The sequence below is a fragment of the Crocodylus siamensis genome, chromosome 1 (genome assembly GCF_052110815.1).
Source record: "Crocodylus siamensis isolate JL-2025a chromosome 1, ASM5211081v1, whole genome shotgun sequence".
Taxonomy (NCBI): domain Eukaryota; kingdom Metazoa; phylum Chordata; order Crocodylia; family Crocodylidae; genus Crocodylus; species Crocodylus siamensis.
In genome coordinates this window covers 319,380,918-319,399,302 of record NC_143395.1, presented here as the reverse complement: position 1 = coordinate 319,399,302, position 18,385 = coordinate 319,380,918, and the positions used below count along the sequence as shown (strand labels likewise).

Sequence of the window (18,385 nt, the reverse complement as noted above, 5' to 3'; positions counted from 1 at the left end):
GACCGCGCCGCTGGCCAATACCGGCGGGTCTGTCAGAGATTCCCGCCAATGAGGCCTCGGCCGGCGGCCCAATGAAGAAAGCCAAGAAAGGGGCCAGTCAGAGGCGGCTTCTCTTGTTGGCTCTGTCCAATCGGCGGCTGGCCTGGGCCCGGCAGCCAATCAGCGAGGCAGCCGGCCCCGCCCGGGAGCCAATGGGCGGGCGCGAGGCGGGCGGCCGAGCCCGGCTGTGAGGGGAGCGGGGACAAGAGCGCGGCGGCGAAAGCTCCGCCTCTTTTCGCGCGGTGCAAGGCCGGCGGCTGTTGTGTGGCCTCCCCGCCGGGCCGGCCTCGCTCGCGCCTTCCCTCACGCAGCAAAAGCAGCCATGGCGGCGGCGGCAGAGCAGGAACAGCAGCAATTCTACCTTCTCCTGGGCAACCTGCTCAGCCCGGACAACGCGGTCCGGAAGCAGGCCGAGGTAACGGGCCCCCGCGCCGGCCTGTCAGCCTCCTCGGGGCCCGCTGCGGCCGCCCCACGTGCGAGCGGCCGGCGGGGGAGGGAGCGGCGCGGCCGTTATAGTCGTTACAGCGGTTAACTCCAGGGCGCGTTCGCGTTCCAACTGCAGCTCCCCCCCCTGGGAGGGGGTCACTGTTCGAGGGTTCAGGCTGCCGCTCCCCCGGGCCGGGGGCGGCCCTTCTCTGGGGCCCTGCCCTGCTCCCCGCCCCCAACAAAGCAGCGTGACTGAGCCGTGGCGGGAGGGCCGCCGGCGCGGCATGGCGGGGCGGGCTGCGCCACAGAGCAGGAAGCCGCTGACCCCGCGGGCAGAGGGCGGGTGACGCGCGGCGGGGCCCGGGGCAGTGCACGTGCGCGCCTGCCCCGCCCCGGGGGAGCCGCGTACTTGAGATCGTCTCAACTTTTTTTTTTGTCTTATCCCCTCCCCGTCAGGATGGGATCAATTCCTGCCTCCTCCCATCCCTCCCATTTCTGATCCGCTCAGAAACGGCAGCAGTGAAATACTCTGAAACGAAGTGCTTTCCATCTAAAGGGCTTTTTTTGGCATCAGCAAAAACTTTTCAGACATGTTACTCATTACATAGCATTTTAGCTGTAATAAGCTGGGTTAATTCGCACCCCCCTCCCCTCCCCTGAATAGTGCTTAAGTTTCTATTGTGGAGCCTAGTGGGGAATCTCGCTCCCATTGAATTAAATACCGGTGTCTGGTGTATTGTGTTTTCCCATTGGATGGCTGGTGCTGGGCCTTTTATGGCTGGCATACCTTCAGCGGTCAGCAGAGTTCAGCACATTCTTTCCTAAGGGATAATTGTATGAAAATACTCTTCTCAGTACCATGGTGGGAACTTGGGCTAGTATCTTCCCTTTCCCACCCCACCCATATTAAAAGCAAATTGAAGTTAGAATTCTTCACGCATGGCAGGCAGTCGCACTGAAATTATTTACTTGAAGTGAATACTATCTTGTTGAACAAATTCTGTTACTGTGTATTAGTATACCAACTAGTGTATTCATAATACATAATTCATAAGCATGATTAATGCTTATTGTTAAGCTATACTGTTGAGAGATTCATGCTGTCTTATATATAACAAACAACAGATTTGATTAATAAAACCCATAGGTAACGGAAATGGGTGGAGAGGTTAATGTGCATTGGGTTTTAAGTACAAGAAACGCAGTTTTCTTCTCAGAGAAAAATAAACATATCCAAAAGTACTTCCTCATCGATTTTTATTTTTTATTTTCTTTTTAATTTTGTAAGAATGTCTTAAACGTACTGTTTCTTTCCTAAAAGGGTAACTAATTCAAATCTCTCAATTTTTCAGTTAAGTTCAGACAGTTAAATTAATTTGCTGTTTTTAAAAAAAAAGTTACTAGTTATTGTAGGTAATGGTCAAAGTCTTGCTAGGATAGTATCATTCGATTTACTTGGGTCTAATGTATATACTTCCTAGTTAGCATGAGTTATAGTTAACTTATATGTGATTGACCAAATGTGGTTAAATAATCTAGTTGGTTAGATTTTTATACTGACACGTTATCTTTTTTCCTAGAAAATGTGTCCTTCTGGTAGCTTATATGGAGCTCCCTTTAATGACAATTACTTATACAGTAAAAGCTGCAGTATCTGGCACCTTACAAACCAGCATGCTCTATTAAGCAGCATCCTGGCTCGTAAGGTAAAAGCTAAACCGGACATGCCCACTGTGGCACTTCTGGTTTTGCCAAGCCCCCACGGCCCGGGACAAAGCAGCCTGTGCTGCCGAGCCCCCATGCCTGGGGCGTAGCAGCCTGTGCAGGGCCCCCCTCCCTATCCCCCAGCACACACATGGTGGGAGGGGTGACAGGAGTGGTGATGGCCCAAACAAGCAAAGACGCCTGTTCAGACCTCACAGGTAAGCAGCATATTTAGTTATCCGGCACCCCGCCATTCCCCATGGGTGCCAAATGACAGAGGTTTTACTGTAATGGGAAAGGCCAGACCTTTTTTGCAGCCGAGGCTGTGCAGCTGTGTGCCCTGCCATCCTGAGTAGGCAGGGGAATCTATCCAACAGCACCTGAACCTGGCACAACAACACCTACCCTGGTAGCACCTGACTGTCCAGACTTGCCTCACCTTCACTGAAACTGGCTCCATTGGCTGGTACCAGAGAGGTGCGGATTCACTGGGCTGCTGAAAGAAAGATCAACAGGATTGCTAGTTAAAAGACAGCAGATGTAAGGCTTTGAAGCAGGAGACCCATAACACAACTAAAAGAAATGGAGAGAGGGAGGAGGTTATTGTGGGCAGAAGTTCCTTGGGGGCATGGGTTTTGTGGTAGGTAGTCAGTCAGCACTGACCTGTGTGCTTAGTTGCTGTAAGCTGTCTAGCATGCGAGGAAGGTACAAAGTACATTGGGATGAATGTGGAGGGGAACCCTGGCTGCATAGTGGCATCCACCAGGCCCTTGTAACATTTGTGTAGTGCTCTCTCAATAGGTTTTTCTACCAGGAGTACAAAACAAGGAGAATTTTCTTGGTTCTTTCAAATGTTTGTATACATCCTATCTCTTCAAATTTTTGTGGTAGGGTGTAACTTTGTTGTGAAGCAACTCATCTGCTGCTATGGCATACTGAATTTCCAAAAGCAATGACATTTAGAGCTGATAAGATTAATGTTTAGAATCACAGAAAATGAAGGTTGGAAGGGACCTCAGGAGGTGATCTAATCGGACCTCAGGAGGTTATCTAGTCCAACCTCCTGCTTGGAGCAGGACCCTCCCCAGCTAGATCATCCTAGCAAAAGCTTTGCCTAACTGGGTCTTAGAAACTTGCAAGGATAGAGATTCCACCATCTCTGTAGGTAACCTGCTCCAGTGTTTTACTACCATCCTGGTGAGAATTTTTTTCTAACATCTAACCTAAACTTCCCTTACTGCAACTTGAAGCTATTGCTCCTTGTTCTGTCATCTGCAGCCACTGAGAACAGTGTAGCTCCATCCTGTTTCAAACTCTATCCTCTTTCAAAGCCCCGTTCAGGTAGCTGAAGGCTGCTGCTAAGTCCCCTCTCAGTATCCTCTTCTTGAGACTAAATAAGTCTAGTTCCCTCAGCCTTTCCTTATAGGTCATGTGCCCCAGCCCCCTCACCATTTTTGTTGCCCTCTGCTGGACTCTCCAATTTGTCCACATTCTTTCTGTAGTGGGGGGCCCCAGACTAAACACAATACTGCACATGTGGCCTCTCCAGTACTGAATAGAAGAGAATAATCATTTCCCTTGACCTGCTGGCAACACTCCTACCGATGCAGCCTGCTATGCCGTTGGCCTTCTTGGCAACGAAGGCACATTGTTGGCTCTTTGGCTTCTTTTCCACTGTAACCCCCCACATCCTTTTCTACAGAGCTGATACCCAGGCAGTCAGCCCCCAGCCTGTACTTGTAGCCATGAAATTGTAGAGTCTTTTTTTAAATAGAGGCATATTTATAGCCTGTGCACAAGTATACAAATCTTTGGCATCATAAACTCCAGTGTAACTTTTGCTCTTAAATTCCAGAACTCCTGAAAAGTTAGCAGTTTCAAATGAAAACGCAAATTAAAGCAATGTTTAATTCTGTTATGATCACTTGGAATTTATTTCTACAGAACTTAGCCAGTAAGGTGTCCTTGGAGTTGATAAGGAAATAGAACTGTAAGTCTTTTGTGCCAGTGCAAGGTGCAAATATGCAAGCAATGGTTCTCAGTAATGGATCTATCACAGATCCGTTGGAAGTTAAAACCAGAGTTTAGTAAGGCTGCCTCATTGCCCCAATACTCTTCTCAGGCCAGTATTTGTTGCCATGATGCTACATTTGACTACCAGCAAGCTTCCAGCCAGAGTGGAGCTAAACTGCCAAATGGATGGTAAGCTGTTTAACCTCAGATGATGCTGAGCCAAAATGAAGACAACCCCAACCTCAGTCACGGACCTCCAGTACACTGATGATGCTGTGGTGTGTGCTTACTTCGAAGCAGATATTCAGGCAATCATCCACATCTTTACCAAGGCATACAAGAAAATGGAACTGATGTTTAATATTCAGAAGACTAAAGTCTTCCACCAACCAGCTCCTAATGAACAGTCTCTGTTTCTGGTAATCCAGATCCACGGTGAAACTCTGGAGAGCCTCAGGTATTTTCCTGTACCTCAGAAGCCATCTCTTGCAGAGGGCTGACATGGAATCATCAAAAATTAGAGTTGGAAGGGACCTCAGGAGCTTATTTTGTCCAACCCCCTGTTTGGAACAGAACCAGCCCCACTAGATCATCCCAGCCAAAGCTTTGTCTAGCCAGGTCTTAACCTCCAAGGATAGATGTTCCACAATCTCTCTTAGGTAGCCTGTTCCAGTATTTTACTACCCTCCTAGTGAGAGAATTTTTCCTACTATCTAACCTAAACTGGCCTTGCTGCAACTTGAGACATTTCTCCTTGTTCTGGCACCTGCTGCCACTGAGAATAATCTAACTCCATCCTCTTTGGGACCACCTTTCAGGTAGCTGATGGCTGCTGTTAAATCAGACTTCTCTTCTCTAGACTAAATAAGCCCAGTTCCCTCAGTCTCTCCTCAGAAGTCAAATGTTCCAGCCTGCTAACCATTTTTTACTTCCCTCTGCTGTACTCTTTCCAGTTTCTCCTCATCCTTTCTATAGTGGGGACCCAAAATTGGACAGTATTCCAGATGTGGCCTCACCAGTGTCTATTAGAAGGGAATAATTACTTCCCTTGATCTTCTGGCAATGCTCCTACTAATGCAGCCCAGTATGTCATTAGCCTTCTTGGCAACAAGAGCATGCTGTTGGCTCATTCAGCTTATTGTCCATTGTAACCCCCAGGTCCTTCTCTGCAGAGCTGCTGCTTAACCAGTTGGTCCCCCAGGTTGTAGCAGTGTGCGGGATTGTTCCATTCTAGGTGTAGGACTTCACTCTTGTCCATTTTGAACCTCATGAGATTTGATCCAGTCCTCCAATTTGTCCAGGTCTCTGCGTCCTAGCCCTACAATCTAGCATATCTACTACTCCACCTCCAGCTTGGTGCCATCTGCAGACTTACTAAGGATGCACTCTTTTCCATCTTCCAGGTCACTAATCAAGATAGTGAACAAAACCGGCCCCAGGACCAACCCCTCCAACATTGCCTCAAATGTGCAAGTGTAGCTCCTTTGGATGCCTGAAGAAACAGGTGTTCTCAGATCACGACATCAGGTCTGAAACCAAGCTCACGGTTTATCAAGCAGTTGTAATTTCCGTCTTGCTTTACAGAGTTAAGACATGGACAGCATGCAGGAGGTATCTAAAGTTATTGGAGAAGTACAATCCATGCTACCTGCAGAAGATCCTCCATATCCAGTGGGGAGACTGATGCACCAACTTTAGTGCTTTTCTGCAAGCAAACACCAGAAGTCCTGAGGCAGTGAACATCAGACATGAACTTTGTTAGAGCTGTGCAAAACTTCATTAGCCGTTTCATTTTGGTGCCCGAAACGCTGAATCCAAAACAAAACAGAAGGCTCCAGAACATGTCCAAAACAAAACCATCCAAAATGTTTTGGAAAATTTCAGTTTCAGAGCTGGGCTTGCAGGAGAACAAACTAAGAAGCAGAGGGGGGAGGGGACTGTTCTGATATCAATCTGTAGCTGGCCAGTATCTGCGATCTGTCCCCGAGATCCCTTCCAATCCCAGTACTCTAGGCACACAGATCCAGGGGCCCGTTTCCCCCAAGAGGAGTCTGTCATAGTCCTGCAGCCCTCCCGGTGGGTGCTGGCCCCCAGATCTGCGTGCAGGATAACAGAAATGCTGCTGCTACTGGCAAGTGATACGAGTTTTGCTTTAGAATAGTTTGAGATGCAGCTTCAGAGAAACCGCTGCACCCATCTACTTGAACCTTGGCATGCTTCATGCCCTCAGAAGGGGCTCCCATCCCTGTAATTTTCATATGAATTAGGCAAGAAATGACAAAGTTATAGACATTTTAGTGATTTATAGCCTATGGCCAAATCACTGAAACGCCGTCAAAACTCCAAAACACAGATTTGGCCAAATCAAGCCGGAACAGTGATTCAAAACAAATCAATGTCCCTCCAAAATGACTGAATTGAAACATAGCCGTTTCACACAGCCCTACTGGCCATGTCATCCAGATGTCCAACTCCAAACTGCTGAAGCAAGTTTTATTCTCTCAGCTCAGCCATGGTGTACACTCAAGAAGAGGGCAGAGAAAGCTCTTGAGGGTTCATCCTCAAGACCAACTTAATAAACTGCAATGTTGATGTCAGTTCCTAGTAGTCTATTGCCCAGGGTTGCCCCAAGGAAGAGTCTGCTGTAGAGAGCTGAGTACTTTGAAACTTCATGACAACAGCAGGAGATGGAAAAGCAAGCGTGGCAGAAACAGCGTGTCCTAGACCAAATCAAGAATCCAGCACTACCCACCTCATACGGAAACACTTGATAGAGCTACTGTATAATCTGTCAATTCCAGATAGACCTCATCAGTCATCTTCGGGCATCCAGATAAGACAGTCATGGAAGGCTGTCCATACACTTGCTAATACCATCATTCACTCGCTAATTTATTAGTTTATAACCTAATTATAATGTCTGAGTGCTAGTCTCAGCTTTGCCAGTGATTTGCTGTGCTGCTTTGAGGAAGTCACTTGGCTCGCTATACCTGCATTTCCTTATCTGTAAAATCAGGAGTACTGGCCAGAGAGGAAAACTGAGTATTAAATGGCTAATGTTAAATTTAAAGAACACTTTAATGTATTATCCACATTTTAATATGGTATGTTTGCCCCCAATATGCAAAATTTGGTCACCTGTGCATTGGCTCTCCCAGTCATTAGGGATTATACTGTATTCCTACTGAACATTAAATATTAGCTATTGAACAAGGGCCTTAATACTGAAACGTTAAGAGGTCACTGTAGCTGGATTTTGATAAGTTACTCATTCAAAGAGGTGCAGTTTCAATGTGTATTCAAAAGTTGTGGAGAAAACTATAATCCTCTGTGACACCTACATGGTTAACTCAAAACAACCAGCTAAAATTAGTGCCTTCCCTTCTTTTATCCATTCTCAGTGACTACTGGAATGTGGAGTTTAGGACTTGAAAACCATAATAGTGTTTCTTTTCTTACATCTTGTATTGTAGTTTACACCTAATACTACTGTGTATGCACTTTTTCTGATAGCATACTTTGATTTGTTAGTTTATATTTTTAATTTAATATGTTTTAATTAAAATGGTGGCAAAGATAAATGCTAGAATAATATGATAATTATTGCATACATGTAAATGTATATATTATTCTATGCGTTAATGACTAAATGTGCTAATATTTAGTACCATCAGTACTAAATTGGACACTGGCTAAATATGGAAATGTTAAAAGAACTAGTACTATGAAGTAGGGATGTAAATACTGATTAAGTACCTGTTTAAACTCCCCATATGCTGTCAGTTAAACAGTTAACCAATAATGTGCATCTACCAGCAACCAGACCCTGCCCTACTCACTTGTGTTCTGAGTGGCAGCAGCTGGCTGGAAAAGTCCCTTGCTGCCATGGCAGGAAAGAATACTGGGGTCAAATGACCCCAGCAAGATGTTCATCTAACCTCCCCTCTTAAACACCCCCAGGGTAGGAGCCTGCACCACTTCTCTTGGAAGCTGGTTCCAGACCCTAGCCGCCCTGACTGTGAAGTAGCGCCTCCTGATATCTAACCTAAATCTACCCTCTGCCAGCTTGTGACCGTTATTCCTGGTCACTCCTGGCGGTGCTTGAGGAAACATTGACTTCCCCAATGCCTGCTGATTTTCCGCCCCCCCGACTAGTTTATAACAGGCCACAAGATCCCCCCCTCAGCCTTCTCTTTTGGAGGCTGAACAGGTTCAGGTCCTGCAGCCTGTCCTCATAGGGCCTGCCCTGTTGTCCCCTGATCATACGAGTGGCCCTCCTCTGGACCCTCTCCATGCTGTCCACATCCCTCTTGAAGTGCGGCGCCCAGAATTGGACGCAATACTCCAACTGCGGCCTGACCAGTGCCACATAGAGGGGGAGGATCACCTCCTTGGACCTGCTTGAGATGCATCTGTGGATGCATGCCAGGGTGTGGTTGGCCTTCCTGACTGCCTCTCCACACTGCCGGCCCATGTTTATCTTGGAGTCAATGATGACCCCCAGATCCCTTTCTGCCTCTGTGCTGATAAGAGGGGAGTTCCCCAACCTGTAGGTATGGTGCCGGTTGTTCCTCCCGAGGTGCACCACCTTGCACTTGTCTGTGTTGAAACCCATCCTATTCTCGTCCGCCCACCCTTGTAACCTGTCGAGGTCTGATTGCAGCCTGTTGCATCCTTCCAGTTCAGTTCAGAGAAGACATTCAGTGTGTTAGAAATTATGTGAGACTGTGTAAATATGTTTAAAACTGGCATTGATAAGGAAGGCAGAAAGGATAAGAAAATTGGATGTGGGGGGGGGGCATTAATTCAAGGCCCAGGCGATCAAGGACAAGAAGTTTTTCAATTTGCAGCAGAAAGTCAACTGGTGGAGGGATCCTAGTTGCATGGAAGAGTGGCCTAAAATGGGTAAACCTGAGGATCTTAGCTGTGTGTTGTATTGAATGAAAACATTTGAATGTTGGAAGGTGAATGATAAGATGTACAAGGTGGGAACAAGACTTCCAGCAAGTATGGGTCGGAAAAAGAAATGAGATTTTAGAAATGGTTATAAATCAAGTGGTTAGAGCTAAAGGCAGTTTGAATTTATAAGATTATAGGAGAAGGAGTCTAAAATGCCCAGGTTTTCTTACCTGAATAACAGGGGGCTAGTGATAAGTCAGATAGGATCATAGGAGAAAGGACTTGTTCAGATGCTTATATACCTATTGTGAGAGGTCTGGATTGCCCAGAGGGAAGATGTGGCTAGCCAGTTAAGTTTTTTTTGAGTCCTTGATGTAAAAATAGTTGTTGAAACTGCATATATGGATACAGTATTGCCATCTAGAAAAGGTATGAAGTTAGAGGAGGGATTCCAAGACCTGGGCCAGTGACCGCCTAAAGGAGTCATGGGGGAAGACAAACTTTCTAAGTGTCACTGGCAGAGTCAGAGAGAACACATAAAAAAACTGAACTAAAATTTGACTATGAGGAGCTTAGCTTGTTAGTCATTGGTAAGATCTGTTAATATGGAGATCTGAAGCCAGACTGACAGGGAGATGAATTTGAAGTCTGTATGTTTGTAGTTGACTTGCTTGAGTTGGGGTGAATAGAAGGAGAAACGTAGGACTCCAAAATGAGTTGGACAGGTGAAGTAAAAGGCAGATTTCTTTTCTTTTCATTTCTTTTTTGATGATGAAGATATGGGCATGTTTGTATTTGGAGAGAAAGGGATTTTTTTATTATTATTATTATTATTAAGCATGTCTGGTATTCAGATGTATGAACCTTGGTACTGATGAGTAGAAAAATGTGCTAAGTATTTGAGGGGGTTTTAGCCTTTTATTTTAAAAAAACAAAGTTATGTATATGCAATATAGTTTTATACATGAGCAGTTCTTCCCTTTGAAGCTGATTGCAGATGCATAATTGGGTCACTTTGGCTATAAAAGTTTGATATTTGGTGTAAGTCTTAAGTCTTTGAAGTAACGTTTCTTTCATAGCTCAGAATCAGACCTATAAAATTCATTTACAAGAAACTATTTTAAGACCAGTTTCTTGACAGTGCTCATGAAGTCTAGCTTCATATTGCCAAGACTTAAATAACTATGAAACATGACAAACATTTTACAATGAATAATATAACATTTCAAAATAGTGTTCCTTAAGGTGTATTTTTTCCAATTTACAGTGGTATGCAAATATAATAGCTTGGAGGTGCTTCATAACAACATTAATGTTTCGTATATGTTTTCCAGGAGTAACTTCTTTGCAATAATCTCCATTCTTTTCTCATGTAGGAAACATATGAGAATATTCCAGGCCAGTCTAAGATCACATTCCTTTTACAAGCAATCCGGAATACTGCTGCTGCTGAGGAGGTATGCTTTAAGAATATTTTTATTTTACAAAAACCTCTGAAGACCGTGCAAGGTGTTTAGAACAGAATCGTCCTATATTTATAGCACACTTGAAGGGATGAATTTTTTTTTTTTTTTATTCTCAGGTGTTTTGGTGTAAGGAAGTTTTTATTAGAGGTGCACCAATACATTCATCCATATCATATCAGCACCAATAAAAGGAAAAATTGGCATTATTGTCAATCAGCTTCTTTTTGACTGATGTGGCCGATTAATGTCACTGGTAAATGCCATTTGTAGAGTACAGCCTGGCATCTTGAAGAGTAGCGTCTGGCCAGTAAGTCTGTTGGAGGGAGGAAAGAGGTGTGGGGCGTGAGGATTGAGGCCCCTGCGGTGAGGGAGGGAGTGGGGCTAAGGCAGGTACTCCACAGCAGGGGTGGAGTAGGGCATAGGGTGGAGCTGGCGACTCTTCCGGGGGAGAGAGGGGTGCCTGCCTTGGGGTGCATGTAGCAACAAGAGCCACCCCTCCATGCCCCCCCCACCCTAGATGAGCTGCTAGCTCTGGTCCTGTGCCCTGCCCCACCCTGACTGCACTGCCACTGTGGGATGCTACCTCACTATGGGAGCCTTCATCTGCCTCCCCTTCCCCCTCCATGCCCCTTCTCCCCAACAGATTTACTACCAGCCAGATGCTGCTCTCCAAGCTGGCATGCTGCATATCAGATTGGTATCAACCCAAAAAATCTTTATTGGTGCACCCCTAGTTTTTACCCATAATTGAATGTTTTGTTAGATGTTAGCTTTGAGTTTTCTAGTTACTCCTTGTTTTAGGTCAGTATTACAGTGACAGTTCATACCAACTTTGTTTCCAACATAAGTTGTCAAATTGCATGTCCTTTTCCTATTAAACCTTTATTTATAATATTCATTACATTAATATATAATACATATATATTGCTGTGGTGTCATAAAGCTATGACTGGTCATTTAACTTTTAATTCATATGTATTTTGTGCCCTAATGAGACATTTGCTGTACTTAATCAAACACTGACATTATTACACAAATTGTAGAGCAGCACTATTGAAACTGATCTGTATATAGTAAATATGGAAAGCTTACAAAATGTATTCGTTAGGTGTTCCCATTTGGAAGTTCTAGCATGTTGCTAAGCTAGTTTGCAATTCAAATGTTACAAAGTTTAAAGAAGTACTCTTCCTTCACATTCAGTTGGATAGAAAGCTACGGATCAATCAGACTATCAAGCAGCTCAGAATCCTTTTAGAAGTAGGAAAGTTTGGAGTTTTTTTAATGATTTTTCAAATCCTAAAACTTTTAATTGGAAAGTTTTATATTATTAAATTATGAGAGGTTCTATAGTTTTAAAACCCCTTATTAATCATAGCTATGAAAAAGGGGCTTCAGGATGTCACGTGATTCTGCTTTCTAGGTAATGTCTTCCACACTCAGTTGGAAAATTCTTACTATCCAATTTAGCCTCCAACAAGGCTAAATACTGGAAGAGAAGTACAAAAGCACTGTTCACCTCTGGTCAGGCTATAATGCACATCATTAATGTTGAAGAAGCGGGACAGGATGAGGAGGGGGCATTGCTTTGAAGTCCAGCAGCAATATTTAATAATATTGATACTCTTCAAAGTGCCAAACACCTTCTTTTAACAAGTTCCCTCAGGGATGTTAGTAGTTAGTTGTGTAAGAGTGTGGGTACTTAAGCTGGGTTTGCTTAAGGTAGTTGACTCAGGATGTGATTCCATAGTTCTGAGAATTAGTACCTCTAATGTAAATGTATACAAGCTAGAAGCAGTGTGGTACCTTGCAGTCCCATTCTCAATGTTGACTTGGGCCCTGGACTCATGTGCAGGAGTTGGTAGAAACATTATGTTGCTTATACTCTGAGCTGACACCAAAGAAATCACTTGATTGTATTCTCCATGTTGTTTTTAGAATAGATGGCAATGAGCTGTAATTTGGCAAAAATATCGGTGTCTTTGACTTGTAGGATATATGGAATTGCTTTATTGACTTTGAACAAGTCATAGAGCTTTTCTCTACTTGCAGAATAAGAATTGCTGCTCTAAGGGGTTTTTGAAGATTAATAAACATTTGTACGGAGCTTTGAAGAGAGAAACCATTAAGAGGTGAACATTTCTGATCTAGGAATAAAGTTTTAGGCAATAGTTTTATTGTTCAAACTTTATAGTGAAACATTCGTTTCTATAACTGTTAAATTGTAATTTTTAGGTGTTTAATTTTAATTTTCCAGCCATTATTTGTGTTTACAAGTTAATCTGATAATGAAAAGGTGCTGCAGCATTCTGGAAGCATACTATATCTGAATTTTTTTTTTATCTGCAGACTTCCTTTTAAATTCAGTTTCTTATAAAATCCATATTTATTTTTCTTTTTATCTTTTAAAAAATTGTCTTGATTTTTCTTTTCATAGTAGATGTTTATTTAAAGGGCTTTCTTCTACTTTAGAATGTGCACACTATCAAACCATACATAGGTTCACCTTACTCCTGTCCCCATTGCCCCTCCCCACCCAATGTATGAGTGTGCCAGTTTCTTGTTTAGTTTAAAGTTTGAGTATGCTGCTATAGATAGTTGTTAACTCCTTGTTAGCAGGGGTTGGGGCTGAATATTTCATAACTCATCCTCCTTGTTGTGCATTCTGTCTTTAAGAGTGCAGTTTCCTACCTGTTGAAACCATGATCTATGAAAACTTGCTCTTCAGGCAGGATCCATGGCATAATCCTGCCTATGGAGCCAGTAGATCCAGTTGTGGATTCTATGGATGTTTTCCTTTTCAGAACATGGATGGAGTTATGAAATATATGCCCTTTTTGGGGTTCTCAGCAGACCCTCATGAAATGAATGTAGTTCCTGTCTGTATCTGGAGTGGATTCTGCCTTTTTGCACAAATGAGTGAGTAATATAGTAACTCACTAATTGTATTACAGGAGTCCCATAGCACCTATGTACATAGTTATTTTATCTGAACTAGTATGGGGTAAAACATGAACTAGCACTTGAGATCTCAGGGTTTCTTGGTTCATTACTGACAACAGGATCACCTTGAATAAGTCATTTTGCTTCTTATGCTTCAGTTTTTCTCACTGTAAAGTGGGGGTAATAGCTTATTTATAAAGTAAGGTTCTTTATGAATAGCTCCATATAAAATCTAGGTGTCTTTGTCTTAGCATCTCTGACTCCATTTTCACCATAATACATTTTAGCATTTTATTAATAAAATTAGATAAGCACAATTGGGAATTGCATACTAAAAAAATCTGCTTCCTCAAATCCCAAAGCCATTGAGCCCTTAGTTCTGTAGATCTTCTGGGAGTAAGTCTGCCACCTGTGAAGAAATGTACAACTTTTCTATCGTTTCTTGAGGTATTTGAGGTTCCTTTACAATATTGTTGTAAATTGTCTAGTACGTTATAAAACTTCTTCAGCTGATTTTGTTTATTATTGATAATTTCATATAGATGTCAAGGCTAGAACTTGACACATCTACACTAGTTTAATTGATGCAAGTTTTATACGCTGGTTTAAATGAGACCAGGATCCTGAATGAACAGACAAACAGCTATCTTCGAGTAGCTGCTTGCAATGGGTACTTTTACTGTATTTTGCCAGTAGGTTAGGAAACATGGAATCTTCTGTCGCTGTGGCTTACCCAGGCACAAAGTGGACAGATGACTTCTACCCTATTTTTACTACAGATTTCTCCTACTCTGCATTCAAGGCACTTTCATCTAAGTAGTGTTTTGTCTCCTGCTTCTTATTTCCACAGGTATAAAGGTTGATGTGCAAGTGTGTACATATCTAAAATTTGAGCCATAGTTCAGCTTAGCAAGATTCAGTTATTGGTAAACATAGATAAATGCCAATTTTGCCTCACACCCTCAGACCAATGAGAAGATATTTCTATAAGTTTTGATTATTAATGCTAGAAAGGGGACATAAGAAATATGATGGCTGATGGGGTATATAATGGCAGGGGAAGCAGACGTACAGAGCCATGCTGACTGTAGTTTGAACTGCAAATCCCAGAAACCCCAGGGGACTGGGAACAAAGGAAGAGGACGTGCCAAAGCACATGAGGGAGCTATGGGTGAGCAGAGCCAGGACTGATTGCTGCTCAGCTGATAAATCCTCCAGTAGTTACGTTCGTCGTTGAGGTTTGGGGGCAGAAAATTTTGTGCAATCCTGAAAATTTAAATAGATAAAAATCATAATAAATGCTTAAAAATTAAACATTGATATCTGTCAATAATATTTAAAAAATAAAAATTAAATTCTGCTAAGCCTAGTCATAGTGCATACCTAAAGATAGGGATGTCTCTAACACACTTAGACAAATTGTTTTTACTTTTCAGGATATTAATCTTGGCTCCTTCATAATTTTGGGGCCTATTGTCTGCACCTCTAAAGGTCAAGCAATACTACATAAATTCAAGTACTCATTTTGAATTCATATTTTGATATATATGCAAGCAAGGGGTATAGAGGATTATAGTGTGTTTCACCATGGCGCTTTGCAGTGCTTTGCAGTTTGGAGGATCACACTTAAGTTTTAGTTCTTTAAAAAAAAAAAAAAAAAAAGCTATGAAAAATATTGATACATTAAGACAGCACTCCATTCTAGGCATATATCAATTGATGTGGGAGGGGGTTCTCCTCCATCTGAAGTCTTTTTTTTTTGCCTGCATTAATTCAAGAGAGTATAGTTATTTCAGCAACAATTTAATAATTAAAAAGAACAGGCTTTCTTTTTGTTTGTTTGTTTAACCTTAAATCAAATGCCAGTTTGTTTACATACTTGCAGAATCTTTTTGAGGAAACATGGATCCTTTTCCTGTTCACTGAGTCTCAAACCCATGAAGAATATTAACAAAGCAGAAGAAAAAGTACCCTCAAATTAATATATGGCATGATATAGCATTCTCTTTAGAAATGATGGAAATGGTCAAGCCTGGAACAGTTCTTAAAAATGGTTCTAAAACAGTCTGTCCTTAGTCTTGCCTCAAAGCAACAGAGGAGGATTCAGCTCCAAAAAGTATTTAAGACTTCACACCAATTATTAAAATTAAAATATTCAGTGATACTGAAATATTCAGTGATTAAAGGAAGATCATTTTAATTCAGTCTTCCTGGTGCACATTTATTTAATGGCATAATAGGATCCCAATGATCAGGCCTGTGCCATGCCAGATTGGGATCAGGGATCAAATTCTAGTTGTGCCATTACTGTTTGTCAGTGCAGGGAGATCCTGAGATCATAGTCATGGGCCTTCCCTGCACTAGTATTTTGAAAATAGTCCGTAGGTTCAGCAGGTGCCAGCAATCGGCTCTGACTTCCAGGAACACAGTGGGGACCTTGAACTGGCTCTGGTGGGTTCTGGGGATGGAGCCAACAATCTGTGGATAAACGGGTCCTGATCCAGTCCAGACCCCAGATGAAATCCCCGGTATGATGACCTGGAAATCAACTGATTATCAGCCCTGGCTAGGATGGCTCCAGGTCCAGCTGGAGAGCAGGGCTGTCTGGACTAAGCCAACCATCAAGTTGATTGTCAAAAACCTGTGGCTGGCAGTTCTGGCCAGGCTGGTGGGCATAGGAACTGGAGGCTCCTTGGCAAGGAAGACAAAGGACTTTTTAAAGTACTTTGAAATGCATAGATTTGACTCTAATCAGTCACTTACCCTTTTTTGTGCCTAGTTTGTTCATACAATAACATGGAATGCAAGCACTGTAAAAATAATCATGCAACTAAAAGCTACAAATGTGCACAGGGGGATTCAGGGAAGCATCAGTACCTAGTTTCATAGTTTTTAGGGTCGGAAGGGACCTGAGCAGATCATCTAGTCCGACCCCCTGCCATGGCAGGAAAGAGTACTGGGGTCAAACAACCCCAGCAAGATACTCATCTAACCTCCTCTTAAAAACCCCCAGGGTAGGAGCCTGTACCACTTCTCTTGGAAGCTGGTTCCAGACCCTAGCCGCCCTGACCGTGAAGTAGCGCCTCCTGATATCTAACCTAAACCTACCCTCTGCCAGCTTGTGACCGTTATTCCTGGTCACTCCTGGCGGTGCTCGGGGGAATAGTGACTCCCCCAATGCCTGCTGATCCCCCCTGACTAGTTTATAACAGGCCTTCTCTTTTGGAGGCTGAACAGGTTCAGGCCTCATAGCCTCTCCTCATAGGGCCTGCCCTGTTGTCCCCTGATCATACAAGTGCCCCTCCTCTGGACCCTCTCCATGCTGTCCACATCCCTCTTGAAGTGTGGCGCCCACAACTGGACGCAATACTCCAACTGCGGCCTGACCAGTGCCGCATAGAGGGGGAGGATCACCTCTTTGGACCTGCTTGAGATGCATCTGTGGATGCATGACAAGGAGCAGTTGGCCTTCCTAACTGCTCCCCACACTGCCGGCCCATGTTCATCTTGGAGTCAGTGATGACCCCCAGATCCTTTTCCGCCTCTGTGCTGACAAGAGGGGAGTTCCCTAACCTGTAGGTATGGTGCCGGTTGTTCCTCCCGAGGTGCATCACCTTGCACTTGTCTGTGTTGAAACCCATCCTATTCTCATCTGCCCACCCTTGTAACCTCTCTAGGTCTGATTGTAGCTTGTTGCATCCTTCCAATGTACCCACGTCCCCCCACATCTTGGTGTCATCAGCAAATTTGAACAGGGTGCTTTTTACCCCTCATCCAAATCGCTGATGAAGATGTTGAACAGTGTGGGCCCGAGGACCGAGCCCTGGGGAACCCCACTGCCCACATCCTTCCAGGTTGAGAAGGACCCATCCACTACCACCCTCTGGCTGCATCCCTCCAGCCAGTTGGCGACCCATTTGACTGTGTGGGTGTCTACACCACAGCCCCCCAGTTTCTTAATGAGAATGGGGTGAGAGACGGTGTCAAAAGCCTTCCAGAAGTCCAGGAAGACTATATCCACTGCTACCCCTGCATCTGATGATCTGGTGATCTGATCGTAAAAGGCCACCAGGTTGGTCTGACAAGACCTGCCACTGATGAACCCATGTTGGTTGCCCCTAAGAATGCAGTCTCCTGCTGGCCCCTCCTGGATGTGTGCCAGCATAATTTTCTCAAATAGCTTGCCTAGGATCGAGGTAAGACTAACCGGCCTATAGTTTTCCGGGTCCTCCTTCCTGCCTTTTTTGAAGATGGGAACCACGTTGGCCCTCTTCCAGTCCTCCGGTACTAACAGTATCTCTTTTAGATTAATTAGGTCACTTTCATGTCTCCTTTCTGAAATCAAATGCATAGTTATGTATGAAAGTGTAGTAATCTGTTAGGATAGGACTGTAATGTCTTGTTTGTTCAAGTGTTTTCTGAATAAAACATTGAAATGTATGCAATTCTAATAGGCTAGACAAATGGCAGCTGTCCTTCTGCGACGTCTCTTGTCTTCTGCGTTTGAAGAAGTCTATCCAGCTCTTCCGCCTGATGTCCAGATTGCCATCAAAAGTGAATTGCTATTGATTATTCAGATGGAAACCCAGTCTGGTATGAGGAAAAAAATCTGTGATATCGTTGCTGAGCTGGCCAGGAATTTAATAGGTAGGTGTGTAATATGACTTTCATGTACATGCTATTGCTATGCAAGATTCTGTTTGTATTTTGTTTCCTGCTTTAATGTAGACCGTAGCATTTTGTTGCTGTATCTTTCCAAATGGTCAGGAAAGAAAAAAAAATCTATAAAAATGTTTACAACTTATAACGTTGCAGCTTTTAAAAGTGTGCGTGTTAAATAGGTATAGATTAGAGGTACACTGATACCTCAGTCCAATACCAGATCAGCACCAATATAA

The 18,385-nt window shown here is 43.5% G+C and overlaps 1 protein-coding gene across 1 annotated transcript in view; it reads left to right on the top strand.

Annotated features, from left to right (window-relative positions):
- The first annotated feature begins 219 nt into the window (after positions 1-219).
- The window catches only part of IPO5 (importin 5), a 73,804-nt gene continuing 55,638 nt past the window's right edge, over positions 220-18,385 (top strand). The window contains exons 1-3 of the mRNA XM_090023197.1: positions 220-454; positions 10,458-10,538; positions 17,942-18,134. Of these exons, the coding sequence (XP_089879323.1) occupies positions 362-454; positions 10,458-10,538; positions 17,942-18,134 (367 nt within the window). The 5' untranslated portion in view covers positions 220-361. The remainder of the gene's footprint in view (positions 455-10,457; positions 10,539-17,941; positions 18,135-18,385) is intronic.